Raw genomic sequence first — 26173 nt, 5'->3', positions numbered from 1 at the left:
AGCTCAGCTTAAAAGCAGTAATAATAAACTATGATGTAAACACGGACATTTTAATCGAAAGTTCCTAAAAACACGTAGCTTTGCTTACCAATCAAAGGCTTCAATTTATTGCTCTGCAAATTCCCAATAAAATGCCACTCTATGTCATCCGAAAGTTGCGATTGCAAGCACGGAAATGATTATTACTTCGGTACTTTATCATTTTCAAATTAGAAATGATTTTTTTGACTAGTTTGATGCTTTTTCTTTTGAATTAAGTGGAGGAAGAACCTGAGGGGCTTTCTCGACAAGTTCTTGGACGTAGTTTTCGCCGAAACATCGATGACCGACGTCGTACACTTGGCGAACGAGGGAGACGGGTTTCGTTTTATTGACGGCAACGACGCGGATCCACTGCGATTCACGACCACATCGCTCGGCGACCTGTTGGACTCTCTGGAGAACTGACCAGAGAGCCGACGCTGCTATTCCGTCAATCACCGCCGACGAGGCTGCCATCTCTTGTTCTCGTTGATGTTGTGGGTAGAGATCCGGTTTGGACTCTTCCAGATTGTTCATCAGTATTTGTGATTCTTATTTCCTTCGCTATTGACTGTATTGTCCAAACCTAATTAATCTCAAGAAAATGTGTTTTCCATGAAAGAGGTTTGCAGATCATCTAAAGAAGAACCGAAAAGATGAAACTGAAGAGAGGGAAGAAAATAACAAAGAGAGCGCGAAGGCAAAAACAACGCTTGAGAGAAAATGAAGGGTATTTTAGCCCAGCACATGGGAATAAAATAATACCTAAGAAAAGTAAGGGATTAACATTCCCGGTAAAAGGAGAGAATTTTTTACTGTTGGGAATATATCATTACTCTCTATTGGGAATATTTCCCATCCAAACATAAGAATTTGAATCTGGAAAAAAAAATTCCCATAAAATCTTGAATTCCATGATCCAATCACCCCTTAATTACAATGTTGAGATTTACGTTCTGTAAATTAAATTAGGTACATCGTACATGTTAATTAGTTAAACAGGCCGTACACTTACAATCATAGTATCAGACCTGTAACTAAATATTTGATTCGTTGAAAAGTATCTGAGAACCTTGTACTTTTTAAAAAAAATTAATGTAGCCCTCGAAGTATTTTTAGCCATCAAACTTAAAAAAAATTTAATGTGATCATTTGACCAACATTTTTTATCATTAACTTAATATTTTATGGTATTAACACGTAAATCCATAATAATTGATGATGTGACAGATAAATTAGATCGATCCTAGCATCATAGATCTCTCCGTTTGAAGACCTCCGTTTGAGCAACAGATACTCGCAGATTTTTACCACTATATTGGTGCTAAGGACACACATGAATGCCTCTAAATGAAACACCTTTGTCCGTACAACGTAAGAAGCTTCTTGATTGAAGCCTTTGACCTACGAGGTAGGGGAATTATATTAATTCTTGTGAATTTTCTTCAACTCTATGAGAGAGAAATATGAATCCCTCTGTAACTTTATGAGAGATAATTGTGAATTTCCGAATAAAGTATCATCCCTCAATTACAAAATATATAATAAAGCACCCGATAAGATTTTCTTTAAAAGGGAGAGAATCGAGTCTACCCCATATCCAGACCAAGGAGAAGGAGGGGGAAGATTGAGACAAGTTTAAGCATAGAAAGAGAGCATAAATCGATATAATAGAAAGAATAAAATAGACGCACAAAATGATTTTCTTTTAATATATTTAGTATAATGACAATGTAATTGAGAGGATTGGTAATTGATGTTGAAGAAGATATATTTAAGTGGGAGTTTGATATTTTAGTTAAATTAAAATTTGGACAAGACTTTAAGGTTGGATTGATATATATTTTAAAATTTTAGTGAATAGATAAAAAATAATTTATTTTAATAGCGTGACATATTATCAAAATAACAAAAATTAAGTTAAAAAATAATATATTGATAAAATTAATAAACAATATATATATATATATATTTAATTTAATGATCAAAATTGAATAAAGCTAAAATAAAATTGGTCAAATTTGTAATTTATCCTTCAAAAATATCCTTAAAGTAGAACAATTTCCCTACTCTTCGCTCGGCATTCCTTCACATTTCCCTACTCTTCGGCTTTGAGCGTCCTTCCTCGTCTCGCTCGCATTCTTGCAAAACTCGATGATCGTTATCTCAAATCATTCCGCGAATCAGGTCACTCCAATTCATCTATATTTCTATTGATATTGTAGTCATTGTATTTGATTGATCAGCTAATCACCCCCAAAGATTGTCTTTCAGCTGAATTTGTTTTTTTAATTCTGTTCCATATCTTTATCTCTATAAAAGGCTATCTGGATTTTCTTTTCTTTTTTTAACTTTTTTTTCTTCTAATCAATGTCTTTTGATTTTAGGTGTAAAGAACTATGCATATGGTTTTTATCTTTAAGAGAATCGTTTTTTCAGTGATGGGTTTGTTTGCTTATTTGCTTTAGTCTTTTGTAGCTCTGGAATTGCTTGAAAACTGTAGTTTAGTATTGAATAGTTCAGCAGTGAGCACTCATATAAGTTTCTAAGTCTTCATGTTTTTTCTTTGGGTCAGTTCTAAGTTGTTTAAAGAATCCCGTGTCTTCCACAAAAGCACCTTACCAGCAAAAAGGTGAATGAAAACAAAAACACAAATCAAAAGGAAGAAAAAGTCCAGCAACAATTAACAATACGGATTCCAAAACCAGATGAATGGAATGAAACCTAGCACTAGCAGGAGCATTAGCAACAGGATGCTCAAAAGTCTGTTTAAAAAAGCCCGTACTTTGGCAGGCCTTGCCGCCACTTCCGCTGCTGCTACCGTTCCCATCTCACCATCTTTTTCCAACTCTGCCCCTGCACCCATGGACACTCCTCTGAGGACCAAGCTTTGCATCATTGGCAGCGGCCCCGCCGCCCACACAGCTGCCATCTACGCTGCCCGTGCTGAGCTCAAGCCCATTCTCTTTGAGGGCTTCATGGCTAATGGGATTGCCCCTGGGGGCCAGCTCACCACCACTACCGATGTTGAGAACTTCCCTGGATTTTCGGATGGCATCCTTGGTTTTGGCCTTATGGACCGCTGCCGCAAGCAGTCTCTCCGCTTTGGTACAGTCATCTTCACTGAAACCGTCAGCAAGGTTGACCTGTCTTCGTCTCCGTTCAAGATCTTCACCGATGCAAAACTGTCATGGCTGACTCAATCATTGTGGCCACGGGGGCCATAGCGAGGCGGCTCAACTTCCCTGGTTCAGGGGATGGGGCAGGTGCTTTTGGAACAGGGGAATCTCAGCGTGTGCTGTCTGTGATGGGGCGGCCCCAATTTTTAGGAACAAGCCCCTGGCAGTGATCGGTGGGGGTGACTCTGCCATGGAGGAGGCCACCTTCCTGACCAAGTACGGTTCCAAGGTGTATATCATTCACAGGAGAGATACATTTAGGGCATCCAAGATCATGCAGAGCCGGGCTGTTTCTAACCCTAAGATAGAGGTGATATGGAATTCAGTTGTGGTGGAGGCTTATGGGGATGGGGAGAGAGGAATTTTGGGAGGGCTCAAGGTGAAGAACCTACTCACCGGTGAAATTTCCAATTTGGAAGTCTCTGGTTTGTTCTTTGCCATTGGCCATGAGCCTGCCACCAAGTTCTTGGAAGGCCAGCTGCAGCTTGACCCAGATGGCTACATTATCACTAAGCCAGGTACAACTCAGACCAGTGTGCCCAGCGTTTTTGCCGCTGGAGATGTCCAGGACAAGAAGTACAGGCAGGCTGTTACTGCTGCCGACACAGGTTAGTCGTTTTCTTTTATTGTCATCAAGCATTTTGCTGCTTACAGGGGCTCGACTTGAATGTTCTGTTTTACAAAATGCAGGGTGCATGGCAGCCTTGGAAGCTGAACATTATTTGCAAGAGGTTGGATTTGTGGAGAGCAAGAGCCATTTATAACAAGTGATGCCCTTGCTGTTTACATGCGTGCAACTTTATTATTTGCCAAGATGTATACATAGACGGATCAACGTTTTAGAAGAATGGCCAGTGTTATTTACATTCAATATCTGGTTTCAGTGGCAAGCTGCAGATCACCATATTCCTTTCTGTTTTTTCCCCCCAGCTCTTTCTATTGACTGCTAAACCTGAAACTAGTGGTAGTATTTTTTAGGTATTATTGACATTTTCTCAGTGCACAATCAAATTCATCCAGACCAAGCATCTTTCCAACCCCATCATTTTCATTTACAAAATCCTTAATCAAATCATCATCACTGCAAGCATCTAATATAACAAACTGCAATATCAGCATTACCTGAGCAAATTATGACTTGTAGGCACTCAGAACTGTTCGCAGGTTAAACCAAGTAGGTTATCTAGCAGTTCAGCACTGCTGTTTCGAAACTCCATCATTTGTTCATTATGATCATCATAAACTGGTTACTAGAGTTTTAGAGGAAAAAGGAAAAAAGTAACGTGCAAAGAATCGGCCATTAATTCACCAGCAATCACCTTGAGATATCACAAGCGGACTAAGAATTACCAATAACATGGTGACTTGTTTGGGAAATTGCATTTAGGAACTCTGAACAAACGTCTAAAAGTGTAACAACGCCATCTTGACTTTTCATTACAGTAACAAACTATAATCAGGACATCAAAAGATACCTAAATTTGAGAATCGAAGGTATATTTATATGTGTTTTCTTCTTATTGGAGAGTATCGATTTATAAAAAAAATGACACATAAATTGTTGATGCGGAAAAAGAAATGAGATGAAAAACCAAAAATAAAAAAAATATTACATCAGTAATGATGTTAATTTTTTAACAGTCGGTAATTAAAATAAAAAAAGAAAGTAATATTAATGATGATTTTATCAAAAATAAAATTTAATAACGAAGAGAGAAAAGTGACAATAGTTTGGGACTAATGATCTAGTTGCCCAAAAATACTACTTTTAAAATCTAGCATAAGCGAACAGCTTTAAGTGATGATACTATTAAATAAATTGGGTAAACTACACTTTTAGTACTTCAATTATCATTTTTGTTTCATTTTGGTAATTTAACTATTTTTTTCAAAATCATACCAAACATTACGTTTTGGTTTCATTTTGGTCACTCAAAAAAAATTAATAGAACTACTGACATGGTATTTTTTCAATGATTACGTGATATTATCTTATGGTGACACATCAGCATCACTGTTAGTAGGTGACCAAAATGAAACTAAACCTAAACATTAGGTATGATTTAAAAAAATAGTTTTGTGACCAAAACAAAATAAAAGTGGTAGTTGACGTGATAAACATGTAGTTTACCCAAATAAATTTACGAGATTAAAAAGTAAAGATCCCCTTTTCTTCACATTTTCCTACTTGGCTGCAAGATTGTCTTGGCTTTGGGCTTCTTTCCTTCTCTCGCTCGACATTGTTCCGAAGCTCATCGTTATATTAAACCTCAAATCATTCCACGTCTCAGGTACTCTGATCCCACTCCAATTTATCTCTATTTGATCGTTATAGTCATTGTATTTGATTGATCAGCTAATCACCCCAAAGATCGTGGCTTTCACTTGAATTTGTTTATTAAATATATTCCATATCTTCATCTTTATAGAAGGGGTTTTGGGGTTTCCTGTTTTATTAACTATTTCTATGTTTAATATTTAGGATAATAGTCTTTTCAGCGATTTTTTTTTTTGCTTTCTTGCTTTAGTTTTGTAGTTCCTGAATTGCTTGAAAATTGATAGTTTAATATTTGAATAGTTCAGCAGTGAGTACTCATATAGGTTTCTTAATTCCGTGTCTTCCAGGATAGCACCTTACCAGCAAAAAAAGGTGGCTTGTCATATTCAGTTAATAAAAACTGATTTTATCAGATTTTGTGCAATTCATATTTTAAGCAGCTTTTGAAAGATGCTGCTTCCTTTTCGCAGTAAGTGATTTAAGTAACATTAGATTTTATTTAATCAGCTTAGCCGTCACAATTGCACGATAAGAAATCTACTTAATTCATAGGCCGTTTACATTTGCACAAGCAGCCAAACTTAAGAGGATGTCCGATGCGCCAAGGATAAGGAACTTGCAAATTGTGAAGCCACTTTCCTTTTTTAGTCATCGGTGTTAATGATTGGGTTTTTCATTTTATTAGGTTACACGAATTTATGATTGGGTTTTTCATTGTATTAGCTTACATGAATTTGAGTCTTTGAACAATCTTCTTCTGGTGTTTTGTGTTTCATTCGAATTTTGTGCTAATCAGAGGATTGATAGTTGATACAGAGATTTGATTTGGACTATGGAAAACGTTTTTGTTCTAATGTTAGGTATGTAGGGAAGCCTACTCTGTCAAGTTTAACAAGTAAGGATAAGTTTAGTCTTGAGTTTTGGATGAGGTCTATTTCATTTGCAGTACAGTTTAGATATATTTAAGGTCAGGAATAGTTGTTTTTTAATGGTTCTTGTTTTCAATTTATGGTTCATGTATTTCCTTTTCTCTTTCAAGAAAGAGAGCATGATCTCATAAACACTTAACCTTATTTGCTCTACTCTAGTTATTTTCCCCCCCCCCTTAAGTTGTTTCTGTATCACCTGTACTGACAAAAGCAATACTTAGACGTCCAGGTCAGGCACAACACAACCAAGAGTTGAGGCTGTCCTATGATTCTGCTTGTGTTGGTCATAACTCATGTTATGCTAATCTTCCGGTTTTGGAGATTTCCTATTGCTTCCGTATCTCAAGTCTCAACAACTTGTGCAACCTTTTGTCAATACATCATAATGATTGTGGCAATTTTTGTGTTATTTTTTAGCACTTTTCCCCTGACAACCTAACTACAGTTTATCTAAACATGCATGTACTTACACTCCATGTTACCTTCAAGTTTGGTAGATTGCAGACATGCTTCTTAATGTCATACTCAAGTTTAGTCCTTAGGCCTGAAATGAATCAAATTACACACGAACAGAAAGAGTTGACAAGAAGCAAATGGATTGGAGATTAAGTTGTGAATTACACAAAATCTGAGTAAACCAATTGTTAATTAACTGAATTTATCAAGCCACCTTTTTCCAGGTAAGATGCTATCCTGGTGGAAGACAGGAGATTCTTTAAACATTGCTTTTTTATGCTGTGGCAAACATTTTGTTGACACTTACATTCATGTTTAGGGTAATTTCTCTCTATTCTGTTTAGTTGTTTGTTCCAACTCCGAATTGTTTCTTCATTGGATTGAATTGAAGCTAGCTTTTTGTTCTGCTCTTTTGTAAGTACCAATCCAGTTCACCCTTTTTTACCATCATCTTATTCTCTATATTTTTTGTTTAGGCCTTTTATTGAGAATATTTTCCTTCGTTTTTTATTTAAATATAAATATAGATCTTTCACAGATAATAATGGAAAGGCCAAGACAAAGGCAGTTGAAAATTTCAAATTAGGGCTTGTTATGTATAAATCTTATTTGCACAACAGATGGAAGAAAACAAGGAAGGATCCATAAAATTGGAAGCCCAAGAGGAGACTGGGAAGCGACCCTCCATTTTCATCATTGGATGTCCCAGTGTCGGCAAGCGCACACTACTCTCCCGTAACTCTCATTTCCTCTGTTCTTTCTATTTTTATTTTGTTGGAAAAACATGTTTCATGGTTGATATCCATTTATTAAAAGTTTTGTCATATTTGATAAATATTATTATTATTTAAAAAACAACAACAATGCAGGGCTTGCCTCTGTGGAGTTCGAAGAAGAAGATAGCTCCCAAGTGGTTGTCAATGGGTCTGAATGCCTTCTTTCTACTCACTTTTAACATGTTTGTTTGTTTTAGTTAATTATACAATAGATGGCCTTTCTTTTTGTTGAGTAAGTAAAATCAAACTCTGATGATCGATATCTTTACCATCAACAGCTGGACTATCAATACCAAATACTACTCTGCTGATGTTTCTCTGTGTATGGCTCATCTTCAAGATGGATTTTCAGTTCAAACCCTCCCTATATTTGACCACTCAACTGCCTTGGTCATGGTTTTTGATATGTCTAATGTAAGCATCTTAGTTTTTCCAGTATTTGTTCAATTCCTTCTATTTCTGTAGCAACAACTTTTGCCTTCTATCACCATATTTATAACTGGAGTACAATTTCTATATAAATTAGTATATATTGTCATGTAACCACACCTTCCTTTTTGCCTTTTTTTCTATCTCTTGCAGTTGTCAACTCTGGCTGCACTTCAGGATTGGGTGTCCTACACAGATATCCAAAACTTTGAGATTTTACTCTGCATTGGAAACAAAGTGGATCGAATTCCAGGTCATCCTGTCCATGCTGAATACAAAAATCGCCAACTCAAACTTGCTGATTCCTCTACTCATCCTTCATATGATTTCACTCAATATGGAATTTCTGAAGATGAAGGAAGCAGTTTATTGGGAGATGTAGACCCATCCTCAAACATTCGTAGGAAATGCTTGGAATGGTGCATTGACCATAACATTGAGTTCATTGAAGCTTGTGCTTCCAATGCTGAATTTGACAAATGTAAGCCTGTCTTTAGCTTCTGCACCATCATATCCATTGTACTTTGTTGTTACACTGCCTATACACTGAATTAATGATATGGAATAACATTCTTCAATGCCGAATTTCCAATATGCAGTCATGATAAATTGTATTAATCATGACATCTTGCTCTGTAAAATGTATTTTGTCTACAAACAAATCAAGAAGATGTGCACATATATAATTGTGAGATGTTTTACTTGATGTTTCTCCACATGACCTATTGAATATAACTTTCCTTGTCGAAAGTGTGTGGATGCTGTGACAATCACTCACAAGAATGAACCTTAAGGGGTCATGTATAGGTTAGATCTTCTTATGCTTAGTTTTGGTAATGTTGGAAAAGAAACTGGTCTTGGCAGGTTTGTCGGTTGATGGTGATTTACAAGGAGTTGAACGTCTGTATGGTGCTCTTTCTGCTCATATGTGGCCTGGAATGGTTCTGAAATCTGGTGATAAGATAACTGAACCTACGCTACCCGAGAAAGAAGGTTATATGTGATATCTTGGTTTTCTTTAATAAAAGTTCTTCCTGATTAATTAATTTCTAAATATTATTGTTGCCCTGTCCAGATTCATCAGAAGAAGAACCTGATTATCAGTTTGAATATGAAGTGCTATCTGCGGGTTCAGCTGAACCAGGGGATGACATGTTTGACGAATGGGTTTCTGCAAGTGCAGCTAACACATCCCTGGATATAGGGAAGTCAGTTGATGAGGGAAAGTCTGTTATAGAGTGCGTTCAAGGAAACATAACCAGATGCGAAAAGGAGTCGCATGCTGCTTCTCCAATGGTTTCTGCTTCAGGGGAGAAAATTGATAGAATGGAACCCAATGCCAGAGAACCTGATCGAGTATCAGCTTCGGAATTAGATGATAGCCCGCATTATGATTTTGAGGATTTGGAACAGTTGGTGTCTGAGATTGGAAATATTCGCAGCAACTTGAGGTTAATGCCTGATTTTCAAAGGAGGGAGATGGCTGCCAAGCTGGCTTTAAAATGGCTGCCATGTTTGGTGGTGGCAGCGATAATGAAGAGGAGATATGAGTTAATAATATGGGTTTCTCTTTGCATTAGAACTTTCATATTGATCATATGATTCATTCCTTAATCTCGACTGTTCAAAAATTTGGAAGTTACTGATATGAAACCCTTCAATGTACTTAAAAAAACTCTCTATATGTCTGTGTGTGCGCCAAAATTACTTTTAAAAAAGGCCTTGCCACCACTCGGCATCTGCATGCTACCTACATAGCTCATGATCCTTGTTTAAATAGGGCAGGCTTAACAAAGGAGAAATCATCATTTTTCGCTTCTCTATGCCGAGTAGCAGTTGTTTGCTCATCGCAATCCACAATAAATTGGAGGGTGACTGACATGGGTGATGGTTTGGCTTCATCGTCACAAGTGTGATCTTAGTAGGCATATGAAGAGTGACCTGTAGTTTTTCTTCAATGAAGTGGATGTCCAGATGCAGGTGAGGGGAAGCTGGGCTTGCACTTCCACCCTGGGTGGTTCTTGTGGGAGACTTTCCTGCCTCCACATGCTTCTTTTTCTTTTTTTACAGCCAAATGCCGATAACAACTCTATTACCGTGCAATTGACCCAAAAAGAATTAGAGAATATTCTGTAAAAGTTGTTTTCTAAAATCTTTGATTCGAATAGTTATATCTACGGATGTGTTTGTCAATGACTAAGAAAGATTTAAATGGATATTAAATTGTAATCACTCATATGACATTGTAATCACTCATATTATTAAAAAAAACACTTAAAAAGGCATTTGTTGGCGTTTTGAAGATTAAACCTGTGGTAGATGAAACGAAGGTTGAGATTGAATATTCTAACGAGGAAGGTCATGATGGCGAGTCAGTTGCGCTCACTGTTCATTCCTTAGCTGGTTATTCTAATCCTCAAACTATGAAAATTGAGAGGTTTTTCTGAAATATCAATTCGAATCCAGTATAAATGTTTATTTATATATTTGGTTTTTTAAAAAATAAAAGAGTTCTGATTTTTGTATTTCGAATTTTAAAATTTTGCAAAAAAATCACGATTTATATTGTTTTAAAAATTTAGGGTCACTTTAATGTCTGAAATGTGATACTCGTAATTTCGACAAAGATTTTAAGTCGAATTTGGGGTGTTAAAATTTTCTTTTGGGTCATTAGGCCTTAAACACTTAATTATAACTATGATTTTTTTAGTAATTTATCCACCTATTACTCGAATATTGTATCATGTAATTATATAAGACAAACAAAATATTACATTTACGAAAATCATAAAACACTTCAAAGTTTGAGGTGTACTGACCTTAATCTTAAGTTCAAAATGTCTTATTTAAGATTTTTTTAATATAGGTTGAAAAGATAATTGACTGACGATCATTTCTAATAAGATATTTCGATTAAAAAATATAACGATCATATCTAAAAAATCAACATATGTATGTTGATATTCCAATTTGAAAAAATCAACTCCAATTTCTTACTAAAATAATTAGTTTTATTATTCTTATTCTCTTATCGTTAGGTAAATTCCTAACAAAGAGGAGTGAAACACATTGATCAGTAAACTACTAGGTCTTTAGCAATAACTTTCCTAAACATGCACCGTTACAATATCACACTACTTTTTAGCGATTAAACAATTAAAATAACTTTTTATGTGATCTATCAAAATACAGTAGATAGACCTACCAAACTATTAAATATTAAGATATGATTTTTGAAAAAAATAGTAATTAAAAGAATATATGAACTTGTTGAGGTTCCAACAAAATATCGTTTATTCCTCAAAAACACCCGCCAAATGATAATTTCAATATTAACAAAATATTACGATAGACATTATTGTAATAAAGTATATAGTTGTTAAGAATTATGATATATAATACTTTGGCTTAATTATATATTTTAAATCACTTTTTAATAATAACTACAAACAATTAAATTTTAAATTATACTTTTTAAAAATAACTTTTAAAAGTATTGTTTATGGTACTTTAAAAATCATATAAAAAAATACTAAATTGATCAACTTAAATGTTTACTATATGAATTTTGAAACTTATATTTATATTATTTTATATTTGATGCAATATTTTTATAATTTTAAATTAAGTTGAATATTTTTTATCACTTCTTATATATATATATATATATATATATATATAAATACATATTAATTTAAATATAAATTTGTTAACAGAGTATTAAATATTGAACCTAGTTCAGTAGTTAAGGCGTGTGTAAATCACCTCCACTAATTATATTCAATTCTCCTAATCTCATCCGCTAAACCCCTCCCCCCTAAATACCCAAGTCCAATTATTGAATTATTTTTAATTAAAATTATAAGTTTGTGATATGTCTCATATTTTATTAGAGAATTATTAAATTATTACTTTTTATAATTTTTTAAATGGATACGTCAATAATTTCGTTAACAGATAACATTAGTGGCTTGATTTAAACTATTTTAATAATTTAATGACCTAATTGAGGACAGAATAGAGTCACCCCCAATAGTTTAGTGACACGCAAGATAGTTAAAAGGAATTCGATTAGCGTTAAATTACTTTCTTGCACGACCGTGACACTCGCAACTGACAGCTGAAAAAAACACAGAGAAACCCCATAAGGATGGAAGACAGGAAGAGATTAGAGATAAGCGTACCAAATTTTGAAAGGAAAACATTAAAATATTGGATGTCAAGTAATGTTAATTGTTATTTTAATTTTTTTTAATATTTTGATGTTATGTTATGGTTCATTTATCGATAAATTTAGATGTATTCGTCTATATATTTTGTTTAAGTTTTTAGATGAGTTTTTAATATTTTTTTTGTTTGGTCATTATATAATCTTAAGTGATTAGTTTTTGTGTCAATAATTATAGAAAATGTATAATTATATATTTATTTTACATTTATGATTTTAAACTTTTATTATAATTATATTTTTCTTTTTATCTTTTTTAATAAAACTAATGGATTACCAATAGGGGTTAGTTCAAATAGTAAGTAGCTTAATATCGTTTAAATAATGTCTCAAGTTTGAGTTCTTGTGTATGCATAAAATCTTAACTAGGAGACTCACCTACTAAAATCAGATGTGCGACGTGGATCGATCTGAATTAGTCAAGATAAAATTTTAGACGGGAAGGAAAAAAAACTGACGGATTCTATTTATATTATTGTCCCTCCCACCCACCTATTACATGGCTCCGTCCTGCCTAATTGGTACTATGCATTGGGAGAAATTAAAACTGTTTTATGTGCACGCCCTTAAAACTTTAAACATTATAATTCCATTCCTTCTTCGTAAAGGAAGAGGTAAACTACACCCATGATCATTATACCATGAAAGTTAAGATATCTTGTATAATTATATATTCAATCCATGTTACATGTATATTCTATGAAATTGTTTTAATAATAATTTAGTTTAATAAATTTAATCTTTTAATTCAATTATGACTGTGTCAACATCTAATTGAGAGGTTAAATTTATTTTAATTCATTAAATTTATTTTTCTCAAATTAGACGACGACACATGTCACCCCGAAGGAAAATAAATGAAACAAGAATGGGAAAGGGGGAAATCGAATTCGGGATGCTTGGGAAAGCAAGCATAATCCCGACCACAGAGCCAAGAGCATTAAACAGTTTACAATTGATAACATATCTTATATATCTTGTATATCGATGTTTAAAACTTTAAGTCATAACAATGATCAAATGTGTAATTATACTAAAATTTTAACTATTACATCACATTTTTTTATCAAATGTTAACGACATGTGACTTGATTAACATCATATAAATAATTAAGTGATTTGATTGTCAAAATTAAAAAAATCAATGACCAATTTAAAATTCACTCATAATTAAGTGACGAGGGTATAGTTTACCCTAGGAAAATATGATAAGCATTAATGTATTATCTAAGATGCCAGCTAGCCAAAGCCCTAATAGGTAAAATAAATAAAAAAACAAAAGGTATCGAGTCTGACCTGGTCGTTCTCAGAATTTGGCCCTTCAACACATAAATCAGGGGCAAGCCATGATCCCAATCACCACCATCCCTGTGCTAATTCATTTCAACGTTTTAAATAGAAAAAAAGAGAGGAATATGAATACTCTAGCCCCACCTTCACCTTCACCTTTACCTTCCTTTCTTCCCTGTCCACCACAAACAACAACATAGTCACGTTCATTTACGTCTTTCTACTTTTTATTATTATATTTTAGCCCCCTCCAACTTTGATTTTGGTTTTGTCGTGATTCAGTTCCCATGTTTTTGGATTAGTTCCATCCTCTTTCTCTTATTTTAGCCTCGGGTGTTCCACCAACGTATTCCAGTGGTTGCTAGAAATATTTTCTGTCTTAAAGAGTTTCAATATCCAAAATCACAGGACAGAGCTCTAAAACATGGGCTTCTGGACATTGTTTGAGGTGGCTAGCATGCCAATCTTGCAAATGCTTTTGATAAGTTTGTTGGGCGCTTTCTTGGCATCTGATTACTGCAACCTTCTCCCAGAAGACACCCGGAGATCCTTGAATAGGGTACTCATTAGTTTACTCTTTGTTTCCCTCAATGCACCACTCCTTTTTATTCTGCATATATGCTGCTGAAACTCTATCTATCAATCTATCTATATGTTCTGAAATTAAGGCAGATCGTGTTCGTCGTGTTCACCCCCTCGCTCATGTTTGCCAGTCTCCCCAAGACTGTCACGTTCCAAGACATTATTTCAAGGTAAGAAACTCTACACTTCTCTCTCTGTCTCTGCATACATATATTGTACATATGTGGGTGTGGCTTTGTTTGAACATGTTTGATATGATCATCAAATTCACAGGTGATTTATGCCTGCAAACATTGGGCTCACCTTTTTAATGGGAGGCATTCTTGGGTGGATCTTGGTTAAGATTTTGAAACCGAAACCATATCTGGAGGGTCTTATCATTACTATGAGCTCATCAGGTGAGTTTGACACAAGCTTTAATTTTTAACCCCTTTCAAACTAACTCTGTACTCAAAATAATTTCTTGTTGCGTTAGGGAACTTGGGAAATCTTCTCCTCATTATCGTCCCTGCAATCTGTAATGAGGATGGGAGCCCGTTTGGGGATAGAAACGTTTGCACCGCAGTTGGACTTTCATATTCATCTTTTTCCATGGCGGTAATGTGATATATCATATAGCTGGTTGTTTAATTATTGTGATCAATTGTATTCATATATGATTTTGGATGCAGCCTGGTGGTTTTTACATTTGGACTATCAGTTTCCAATTGATGAAAGCTTCTTCTTTGAAACCGAGAGCACTTGAAGCAGCCGAGGAATGGGCTTCGAAACAAGCCAACAAGAACTTGGATGCTACCCCAGAAACTCATCTTCTAAAAGGAGAAAGTGAAGAGCAAGTGGCCATATAGTGGTAACTTGTACTAACTAACAAACTGTGTTGAAAATCCTCAGAACAGAACAGTTTAGTGAAACACCACTGAATGACTGACCTTCTTGGCCGTTGAAATGGCTGCAATTGCAGAATGTACCCCAAGACAGTAGCCCAAAGCCGAAAGGGAATGCATCGTTGTGGGTTAAAGTTGCAGGATTCCTCCATACGATTTTAGAAGATCTCATGGCACCACCAACGCTTGGTGCAGTAAGTTTTCTACACGTATATAACGTTTTTTGTGTTACTTTTTTCATCCCATTTTGGTCTACTCGATCTATCAGATTTTGGGGTTCATCTTTGGAACGATCGTCTGGGTGAGAAACCTTATAATCGGTCCCGGGGCTCCACTACGGGTAATCCAAGACTCGGTTAAACTGTTAGGGTACGCGGTCTTGTCACTTAATTTTCTCGTAGTAATGTATGTTGGTAACCGAGTAGTGAAAGCACATTCATGCATGCAGGGACGCAACGATCCCTTGTATCACCCTCATTCTAGGAGCCAACTTGTGACAAGGTTTGCGATCGTCAACGATCAGGCCGACGGTTATCGTTGGAGTGGTGTGTTCGATTCATTATACTACCGATTGCCGGTGTTTGTGTCGTTAAAGCAGCTGGGAACCTCGGATTCCTACCGTCCAACCCTCTGTTCCACTTCGTGCTCATGGTTCAGTTTACTCTGCCACCGGCCATGAATATTGGTACCATGACCCATTTCTTTAATGTGGGTCAAGACGAGTGTTCGGTCCTCTTCCTGTGTACATACTTGGCTTCTGCTTTAGCTCTCACGTCTCGGTCAACAGTCTTCATGTGGATCTTGACCTGATGAAGAAGAGACTTACATTTACACCCATTCACTCATATAATATCACATAGTTGAAGTTGGAAATTGATGAATATCTTTCCTTCTTATTCTTTTACATATAGATATATATGCTAGTGAAGTGAGAGAAGGGCGATTAACCAAGAATTAGGAAATGTTTTATCAAGTTAAGCGAAGAAAGAAGCCCTGTTTGTTTTTTGATGTGGCTCTGCAGGAGCTTATACTGGTCGCATGCAATTTGTATGTAAAATTAATGTAACAGCTCCAGCTGCCTGCTATTGGTCTGAAACAAATAGAACTTAATACATCATAAGTTATTGATGGACCTTTTTCCCACTAAAGATATATGAAGGCAATTATCAGCAAAACATTGGCCTTTGGGATGCGATATGGAAAAGGACTAAACCATGCTACAATTAAAGAAGCTTTGGTCTTACAGTTTGCACGTATAGGAGCGTCAATGTACCGAGTTTGAACTAATAGAGTTGTATTCATTTGTTAAGGTACTTATGTTTTGGATCGTGTTTATTTAAAATTTTAATATAGTTTTTTTTGTTTTTTTTGTTTGTTTTTCAATACGTTCATATTTGGTTTATTTAACATTCACGGATATATTTATCTATTGTTTGTGAATATGTTCATTTGTATATTTTTTAATATATTCGTTTAGCGTAACGAACATATTAGTTGTACACTTTTTTTACTCTTTTATTTGCAAGCCAAAGAAAAAGTGGTAAATTTGTGCCACCGGTCCTTAATTTCTCTAGACTTCACAATTTGAACTTCAAACTTCATATTTTGTTCAATTTAGTCTCTACCTTAATCGATATTTAAAATATAAAAAAAGGAAAAAGAAGAACCGAATAAATGAGCTTATAAACGATTTTATAAACGGGCATATAAATGAATTAATAAACAAGCTTTTAAATAAGTTTGTTCATGAACATAAACGAATTGAACACCATATGCTTGTTTTCGTTCATTTATTAAATGAACATAAAATTTATTCTTACTTATTTATTTAATTTAATAAATAAATAAAATAAACTTTATACGAATAATTTATCGAATGTTCTGTTTATTTACATAACATTAGCCGGACACATCTGTGTTAAAAATGAAGTTGAAAGCCATGTATTGGGCTAGTTTGTGTCTGTTCTTTACTAATGTTTTAATTTTTTATAAGCGCATGATCTTTTTAGGCCGTTGCTTACAGGAAGAGGAAGGAATTAGTTCAGACCAAAATCTTCAACTTCAGCATGGTCGGTTGACACATTCTTCTATGCTGGTCCGCTACATCAGCACCCATCCCCATTATCTCCTTCATCCGAAGCTTCTTGTTCCCATGCTCCTTAACCCCGAGCATTCATCAACATATACTATATGAGGAGGGCAGATGCGTTTGTATTTGGATTTTCTCTGCGTCTGTTAAGTGGGTCTTCTTCATTTTACCCAAAGCAGTGTTCTTCTGCTAACACCCACAAATACCAAATGATAGATGGGATTTAATTTTAAATAGCGTGTCCTCGTCTTGGACAAATTGAACAGATAATAGAAATTATAGTATTCGTGCTTAAATAAAATAAGGAAACTTCAATTTTTATCTTATATGAGTGAAGTTTGAAAAATAGCTTAATAATTGGCAAGAATGGAAGTTTAGGATGGAGCTAAAGCTTAGACTTTTACATTTTACGAAACCCCTACAAGCAAAGCAAAATCCAGACAGCCGGAGATCCTTAAATTGCAGCCCCGGCAGATACTTGGAATCTTTCCGAGCAAAAACAACCCTTTGCCTTGTCTTGGTCTTTAAGCAACCTAACCTGACCTTGGCAACCCAGGAAATTAAATTACTCGTATAATCATATCAAATTCCGTTTAACGTCAATTAATCTCACCCTTCCAAATGAGGCTGCTTTTCTTCTGTTTCTTGTTGCTCATGCCCCCTGCTTTCTCCATGCCCATCGCAGTTTACGTACCGGACGTTCACCGCTCCGGAATCTTGAGAGTCGGGGGAGGTTGCTCTTGTCTCTCTCGTGAGTACTATTTTACTTTTTCCTTTTGTTTCAGAGATTAATTTCATTGTTTAAATGCTTTTAAACATGGCTCTAGAATTGTAGCAGTAGAATTTCATGTTTATCTTTGATTTCGCCCCTTTTGTTAGCCTGTTCAAGGTCGTTGACTGCTCTTATCTGTCTCAACTAATAACTTAAACCTGTATTTCATCAGCATTCATATGAACCATGCATATATACTTTTTTAAAAATATTACTACAGCTGCTCAATATTTACTCCGGTTGAAACAGTGAGCATGAAACAGAATTAACTGCTAGAACGGATGGTGTCATTGTTTTAAGGACTAAAACATCAAAGAGAGTACTCTGGTCATTTGCCTCAGGGTCTCCCATTTACACTTCCTATCAGGCTCCTCCAACATTCGACAATGGCGATGAAGCTGCTTCCGGACCAACCCCTTCTTTCTTCATTGATTGTGAAGACGACTGGGAGCTCTACGCACATGCCACCCGTTCTAATAAAATGGTAAAATATCCTTGTTTTCTGTAACGTTGAACCGGGTTTTGTGCTCTTCATATTATTATTATTATTACATTATCTCTTTTGCCTTTTCTCAGATCTATCTTAATCTTTATCTTATTACTGCACTTGCAGAAATTTTCTGTGACTGTTGAAGAATTTGTCAAACACATGCCTCATGTATCTGAGGATGGGGCAATCACTGTTGGCTCTAAGAAGACGACTGTGTATGTGGTGGATTCTATGACTAGAAAACCACTGCATGTTTATAGGTCACCTACTTCTCCAACCAAATTGGAGAGTGACACCGAGGGGACTCCTTTATCTGATAACGGTAATGGGAATAAGGAGCTGTCAAAGTCTGCAGCTTCTGGTACTGCTCAGCGGCAGTTTCACATCACAAGGACTGATTACACACTGCAGTCTTTCCATCCCAACTCAGACAAGGTTTCATGGAATCTAATGGTTTCTGAAATTGGGGCTGCTTTGCTTTGCCAGGATGTTACATTTTCCACGGATTCAAGTTATGAGTTTCATGAGATTGATAGTGACTTTGGTTTGCCATTTCCATGTCAATCAAAAGGTATTGTCATTCGGGAGCATGATACAGCAGAATATAAAAGCACTTCTCATCATGATGATCCAAAGCTCACATTGCCTGCTTGTTGATAAATCGAGCAAAGTAAACGAAAGAACACAAGAATCTTAACGAGGTTCGGCAATGTGCTTACGTTCTCGGTGCCTAGGCGGCGCTAGAAAATTTTTATTCAATGATAATAGGTTTAGGTTACATATCTATTTATAATAGAAAACCCTGATACATAATTCCAAAATTAACCCTGTACCGTATCGCGGGAGCGCAACCCCCACACCCCCAACCCACATAATCGTAACCCCCTCTACGAGACTTTCTTTGTAAGGACAGTTGATGTTCGCTTCGCTCACTCCGCTCCATCCCCTGTCCTCTTTACCGGTATATTTATGAGCATACCTTACAAATCTCCACCTTGGCGAATATCCTGCCCCTTAGGAAACATTCAATGTGGGTTGGGTTACCTTACTTCTTTAACAACTTGAAACATTCAACAAGTCCAAGCAATGCTTGAACTTGTCTGTTGTAACTGGCTTGGTGAACATATCAGCGGCATTCTCATCAATGTGTACCTTCTGAAACAAAATCTCTCCAGATGCAACCAACTCTCTGATCTTGTGAAAACGTACATCAATGTGCTTAGTTCTAACACGATATACCTTATTCTTAACTAAGTGAATAGCACTTTGATTCTCGCAGAGCAGCTGAACTCCACCTTGCTAAACACCCAACTCCTTCACTAAACCAGTGAGCCATAAAGCTTCTTTTGCAGCTTCAGCCGCTGCCATGTACTCAGCTTCAGTTGTAGATAGTGCCACAACAGATTGAACAGTAGACTTCCAACAAATAGGTCCTCCACCAAGAGTAAAAACATACCCTGTCGTAGATCTTCTATTATCCAAGTCACCTGCATAGTCTGAATCCACATATTCTACAACCAAAGGATTATCTCGTTGACTACCAAAAATAATTCCATGTCCCACAGTACCCTTTAAGTACCGAAAGATCCACTTGACTGCTTCCCAATGTTGCTTACCAGGTTTAGACATGTACTTACAAACTTGACTAACATCATGAGCTAAATCAGGACGAGTACATACCATTGCATAAATCAAGCAGCCAACAACATTAGAATACGAAACCTTTGCCATATCTTCAGCTTCCTTATCTGTCTTAGGGTACTGTTCTGATGAGAGCTTAAAGTGGTTCGCCAATAGAGTGCTAACTGGTTTTGCGCTGCTCATCGCAAACCTTTCTAGCATTTTTTTAACATAACCCCGTTGAGATAGCCACATTTTCCTTAAGTCTCTGTCCCTGCAAATTTCCATTCCAAGAATTTTCTTTGCAGCACCTAAATCTTTCATATCAAATTCTGACTCAATAAAGTTTTCAAACCGATAACATCATCCATGTTCTTCGCAGCAATCAACATATCATCAACATACAGTAATAGAAAAATAAAAGAACCACCATCAAGGCTCTTAACATAGACACAACAATCATACTCACATCGGTTGTAGCCAATCTTGATCATATAGGAGTCAAACCGTTTATACCACTGTCCCGGAGACTGTTTCAACCCGTACAAAGATTTCTTCAATCTGCAAACTAAATGCTCGCTTCCAGGTTGAGTGAAACCTTCAGGTTGCCGCATGTAGATCTGCTCCTCTAAATCACCATGCAAAAAAGAAGTTTTAACATCCATCTGCTCTAAATGCAAATCCCAACGGCCACCAATGCAAGTACTGCTCGGATTGAAGTGTGCCTGACCACAGGAGAAAAGATTTCATCATAATCAACTCCTTTCTGCTGTGAAAAACCCTTTGCTATCAAACGAGCCTTGAACTTCTTCCCCTCTTTTTCTGTTACTATTGGTTTCTTCTTATACACCCATTTGCAACCAATCGGCTTTTTACCCTCAGGAAGGGGAACCAACTCCCATGTACGATTGTGATTCAAAGACTCCATCTCCTCAACCATGGCTGCCATCCACTTGTCGTTTTCCTGACTAGTAACAGCATCATGAAAAGTAATCGGATCATCACTGCTAACAATAAGTACAAAAGAGACCAAGTCTTCAAAACCCAATCTACTCGGAGGCTTTATATTCGTCCGTCTCACCCTGTCTCTGGCGAGACTATAATCCTGCAAATCATCCGTAGTGGAACCACCAAAATCGTTGAGACGTTTTGGTTTCTCAACTGGAAACTGCTCGAAATCCACCACTGTCGTGTCTTTCTTCTGTTGCAACATGGATTGTTCATCAAAAACAACATCTCTACTGATCACAATTTTCTTCGCAACTGGATCCCAGAACTTGAATCCTTTGACACCTTTCTTGTAACCCAGAAAAATTCACTCATTCGATTTTGCATCAAGTTTAGATCTCTCATCAGCAGGTACATGCACATAAGCAGGACAACCAAAAACCCGTAAGTTATCAAAACTAACATCATGACCAGTCCATACCTCTTCTGGAACTTTCCCAGCCAATGATGCCCTTGGCGATCTGTTGATAAGATAACACGCCATGTTAACAGCCTCGGCCCAGAAGTGTTTGGGAAGCCCCGCATTCAACCGCAAATATCTGGCTCTTTCATTCAACCTGTTCATCCGTTCCGCAACACCATTCTGTTATGGTGTCTTGCGCACTGTAAAATGTCTCTTAATCCCTGCTCCTTACAGAAGTGTAAGAACTGTGAATCTGTGTACTCCGTACCATTTCAGACCGCAAACACTTGATTTTTCGTCCTGTTTGGTTTCTACCTCACCTTTCCACAGCTTGAACTTCTCAAAAACTTCAGATTTCTGTTTCAAAAAATACACCCAAACTTTCCGTGAAAAATCATCAATAAAAGTAACATAATACCTAGATCCACCCAAAGACGATGTCGTGGAAGGCCCCCATACATCAGAATGCACATAATCAAGAATCCCTTGAGTTGTGTGCTTCGCAGTCTTGAAACGGATTTTAGTCTGTTTACCAAGAACACAATACTTGCAAAAATCGAGCTTACAACTTTTGACACCATGCAACAGATTTCTTTTGTGTAATTCTGTCATACCACGTTCACTAAGATGAGCAAGACGCATATGCCATAGTTTTGTAGTATCATCACAGGACTCAACAGAATTAACTCCACCTGCAACGGTACTCCCTAACAATCTATAAATATTTCCTGCAGTCATCTTTCCTTTTATCACAGTCAAAGCACCTTTAACAATCCGAATGGTTTCCCTATCCTCATCAGCCTTAGGGATAAAACCATTCTTGTGCAAAGTGCCCAAAGAAATCAAATTATTCTTCAAATCTGGGATATGTCAAACACCACTCAACGTCCGAACAGAACCATCATACATCTTAATTCTGACATCACCAATACCAACAATATTGCAACATCGATCATTACCCAAATAACAGAACCAGAATTAACCGACCTGTATGTCGAAAACCATTTCCTATTTGGCGTGATGTGATAAGAACATCCAGAATCAAGAATCCACGCATCCGTCAATTGAGTCGTTGAAATAGAAAGCATATCACCCTCACTGCAATCAAAATTGTCATCCTCGACCACGTTCACAGACTTGGATGAAACATCACGCTTCTCATCAGTCTGCTTTTTCAACTTCAGACAGTCTCGCTTCATATGTCCCGCCTCCTTGCACTTGTAACAGTGAATTGTCTTCTTATCCCTAGATTTGGATCTGGAATTCCGCTTGCCAGACCCTGCCTTCTCTGGCTTCCGTCCACGGTCTCGATTACCCTTGACATATAAGCTATCGGCTTGAGAATTTTCCCCTGCATTCTGCTTCCGCTGGTTGTGAGCCAACAAGGCTGCAGTAATCTCCTCAACGTTGATAGTCTCTTTCCCATATGTAAGAGTAGTCATCATATGTTCGTAAGAGGGAGGCAACGAACACAACAAAATCATCGCTCTGTCTTCATCCTCAATTTTTACATCAAGCCGAGCCAAATCAGAAACGATTTGATTGAAGACATTCACATGTTGCGCCAAATTATGATCGTCCTGCATCTTCAGCCCATACAGCCGCTGCTTTAGATACAATTTTGTCGTTAAGGATTTGGACATAAACTGTCTTTCCAACTTCCTCCAAATTTCGTCTGGAGACGATAGATGCATGACGTGATATATAACCTCGTCCGCCAAGCATAATCGTATGGTTCTGCCGCTCGTTGTTGCAATTCTTCCCAATCTTCCTCCTCCATCGACGCCGGCTTTGTAGGTCGCAAAGCCTTCAGGATCCCCTGCTGCGCCAACAGATCCTTCACCCTCGTTTGCCATAATCCGAAGTTACCCAGACCATCGAATTTCGCAACTTCGAATTTTGCTCCTGACATCTGATACCAATTGTTGATAAATCGGCCAAAGTAAACGAAAGAACACAAGAATTTTAACGAGGTTCGGCAATATGCTTACGTCCTCGGTGCCTAGGCGGCGCTAGAAAATTTTTATTCAATGATAATAGTTTAGGTTACATCTCTATTTATAATAGAAAACTTAGTACATAATTCAAAATTAACCTGTTCAATGAAACAAGTGTCCCTCAGTTTCCTTTGGAGAATAATGATTCTAGAATAGTTGATGTACATGATCTGAGAGCACCTCATACTGATGGCAAGGACATTTTTGGAAAATATCCAGTAATATTGGCTTTTATCTTATTTTTCATAATTTTGGTGGCCTTCGTCATCAACCATATTCTTTTGGCTAAAAAGTTTGCTGCATTGAAAGACCAGCCTTTTGCTAATAGAAACTCTGTACCCTCCAAGAGGAAGAAATCTCAAGATCGGGGAAGAGTAATGGTTCTATTGAGGATGGATTTCCTAAGATGGCGGTGACAACAAAATATTTCTGGACCTTAATAAACTAGTTGGTTGTGTTGATGGACGTAGAATAGGTAAGCTAATTGTATCAAGCACAGAAATTGCAAAAGGAAGCAATGGTACAATTGTCCTTGAGGGATTCTACGAAGGCCGAGCAGTTGCTGTGAAATGCCTTGTCCAAGCTCATCTTGATGTAGCTTTCAAAGAAATTCAAAATCTCATTGCATCTGACCAGAATCAGAACATTGTTAGATGGTATGGGGTGAGTATGATCAAGATTTTGTGTATCTTGCTCTGGAGCGTTGCACTTGCAGTGTTGATGATTTGATTCAAATGTACTCTGATACATCTCGAAACCTAGTCCTCAGCAAAGGCCCAGCAACACGTGCTATGATTGAGCATAATATTCACCTGGATTTGGTGAAGGGTGTCATGCAGGATCTTAATTTGTGGAAAGCAAATGGCCATCCATCTCCTCTCTTCCTAAAACTGATGAGGTTAGTGTGGGCTCAGTTAGCTGTTAAAAGATGACATTCGTTTGATTAATTTCGATTAATAATTTCGTAGGGTGGAGTTTACCTTAATCTTTTGCCTTGGTAACTTTCACCTAAAATCAAGAGGCCTTATTTTGCTTCTAGATTTGATTTAGTTAAATATCTGCTTCATCCTCTATTATTGTATCTTTACACAGGGATATGGTTTCTGGTCTTGCTCATTTGCATGATCTGGGAATAATTCATCGCGACATAAAGCCTCAAAATGTGCTAATAATTAAGGAAAAAATGGTGTGTGCAAAGCTCTCTGATATGGGCATTAGCAAGCGCCTTCTTGAGTATAGGTCATCCTTGGGTCACCATGCTACTGGCAAGCATCTTTATTAATTTTTATTTGTTAGTCGCATGATTTATTTGCATTACTTGAAATATATGCTGACTATTTTTTTTAATCGGTACTCATAATTTATATACTTGGGTTTTAGCAACTAGCTAGTTGATGCAATCATATTCTAGCAAGAACCCAGGGTTAGAATTTAAGTTCTTCCAAAAATTTTATTGGATCATTCTGGAATTTGCAACCAATGAAAATGCTGATTATTATTTCTTAATGTGCTCTGCTGCCTATTTTAAAAGTTTGTCTGTGGAACTTTTAACTAGTTATTTGTGCAAAGTTTGATATTTGCAAATTACTGCAGGCTGTGGTAGTTCAGGTTGGCAAGCACCTGAACAGCTTCTTCATGGTCGCCAAACACGTGCAGTTGACTTGTTTAGTTTGGGTTGTGTCCTTTTCTTCTGCATCACTCGGTGAAGGCATCCATTTGGCAATCATCTTGAACGTGATATCAATGTTGTCAACAACCGAGTCTACCTATTTCTAGTGGAGCATATCCCTGAAGCTGTGGATTTGATTTCTCGTTTATTGAATCCCAAGCCTGAATTGAGGTATGTTGATTGTTTTCTTCCACCATCAAGTTTAGAAAGCTTTCTGTAAATGCAATAGACTTGAGACTTGCTGGGCGGTAAACTTTTCTTTAATCATCTGGATTTCAATATAATTTTTCTTTCTAATGTTCATAAGATATTCCTAACTTGCTGCCAGGCCAAATGCATTGGAGGTGTTGTGACATCCTCTATTTTGGAGTTGTGAGATGAGACTGTCTTTTCTTCAGGACACTAGTGACAGGGTCGAATTAGAAGATAGGATGGCAGACTGACATCCTGAAATCATTGGAGAGTATTGCACCAATGGCTCTACGTGGAAAATGGAATGAAAAATGGAAACAGCATTCATTGCTAACATTGGGTATTATCGCCGTTATAAGTTTGACAGTGTCCGAGATTTGTTGCGAGTCATAAGGAACAAATCACATCACCATAGAGAGCTTCCCAAAGAAATTCAGGTTTGAATCTAAATCGAGCTGTTGCACATTAAAATAAGCTTTCTTATTTGAGTTAGGTTGAATAGATAAAAGGTATCTTGATGTAGCATGGCAATGAGTTGTGTCAAGCTTTGAAATGAAAAGTTACCTCTTAGAAACATGAATTTAGTGCCCTGAACATTTGTTGCTTGTGGTTGAGAATTTTTCCTTGGCTACTGATTGCAGGAACTGGTAGGGCCGGTTCCAGAAGGGTTCTATGGTTATTTTGATTGTCGATTCCAGAGACTCTTTATTGAAGTATACAAAGTTGTTAGCAGGCACTGCAGGGAAGAGGAATGCTTCCGGAAGTACTTTTAAAGCAATGGTTATGGTGTTTAAACATAAATTTATTTCTGTCAAGTAGTGTTGCTTAAGAATACGATCGTTCGAAGACAGCTACAGAAGACGGCAATGTTTCTGATGTCT

At 36.8% G+C, this 26173-nt stretch overlaps 1 protein-coding gene, 1 long non-coding RNA gene and 4 pseudogenes across 2 annotated transcripts; 5 read left to right on the top strand and 1 right to left on the bottom strand.

Annotated features, from left to right (window-relative positions):
- Window positions 1-50: 50 nt before the first annotated feature.
- Window positions 51-716, bottom strand: LOC120122782 (pyridoxal phosphate homeostasis protein-like). The gene is made up of 2 exons (XM_039141873.1): window positions 241-716; window positions 51-113 (listed from the first exon to the last, which is right to left on the bottom strand). Exons 1-2 carry the CDS (start codon window positions 556-558, stop codon window positions 51-53), a joined length of 381 nt encoding a protein of 126 aa, XP_038997804.1. The 5' UTR covers window positions 559-716.
- Window positions 717-2117: 1401 nt separating this feature from the next.
- LOC120122570 lies at window positions 2118-4123 on the top strand (annotated as a pseudogene).
- LOC120122572 lies at window positions 2216-5847 on the top strand. The gene is made up of 2 exons (XR_005516093.1): window positions 2216-2562; window positions 5802-5847. It is a non-coding gene; the product is annotated as an uncharacterized LOC120122572 (long non-coding RNA).
- Window positions 5848-6513: 666 nt separating this feature from the next.
- Window positions 6514-9738, top strand: LOC120122569 (annotated as a pseudogene).
- A 4241-nt stretch (window positions 9739-13979) lies between these two features.
- LOC120122571 lies at window positions 13980-16036 on the top strand (annotated as a pseudogene).
- Window positions 16037-17525: 1489 nt separating this feature from the next.
- On the top strand, window positions 17526-26086 carry LOC120122781 (annotated as a pseudogene).
- Window positions 26087-26173: the final 87 nt, after the last annotated feature.

The sequence above is a fragment of the Hibiscus syriacus genome, unplaced genomic scaffold, assembly GCF_006381635.1.
Source record: "Hibiscus syriacus cultivar Baekdansim isolate YM2019G1 unplaced genomic scaffold, ASM638163v2 tig00110387_pilon, whole genome shotgun sequence".
Taxonomy (NCBI): Eukaryota; Viridiplantae; Streptophyta; class Magnoliopsida; order Malvales; family Malvaceae; genus Hibiscus; species Hibiscus syriacus.
The sequence above is the reverse complement of the archived record's forward strand: the minus strand, read 5'-3'. Positions and strand labels throughout refer to the sequence as shown.

Coding starts and splice junctions, on each gene's coding strand:
- LOC120122782 (XM_039141873.1), bottom strand. CDS start 558: ATGAACAATCTGGAAGAGTCCAAACCGGATCTCTACCCACAACATCAA. Junction 114..240: donor CACTTAATTCAAAAGAAAAA/GCATCAAACTAG, acceptor GGGAATTTGCAG/AGCAATAAATTGAAGCCTTT.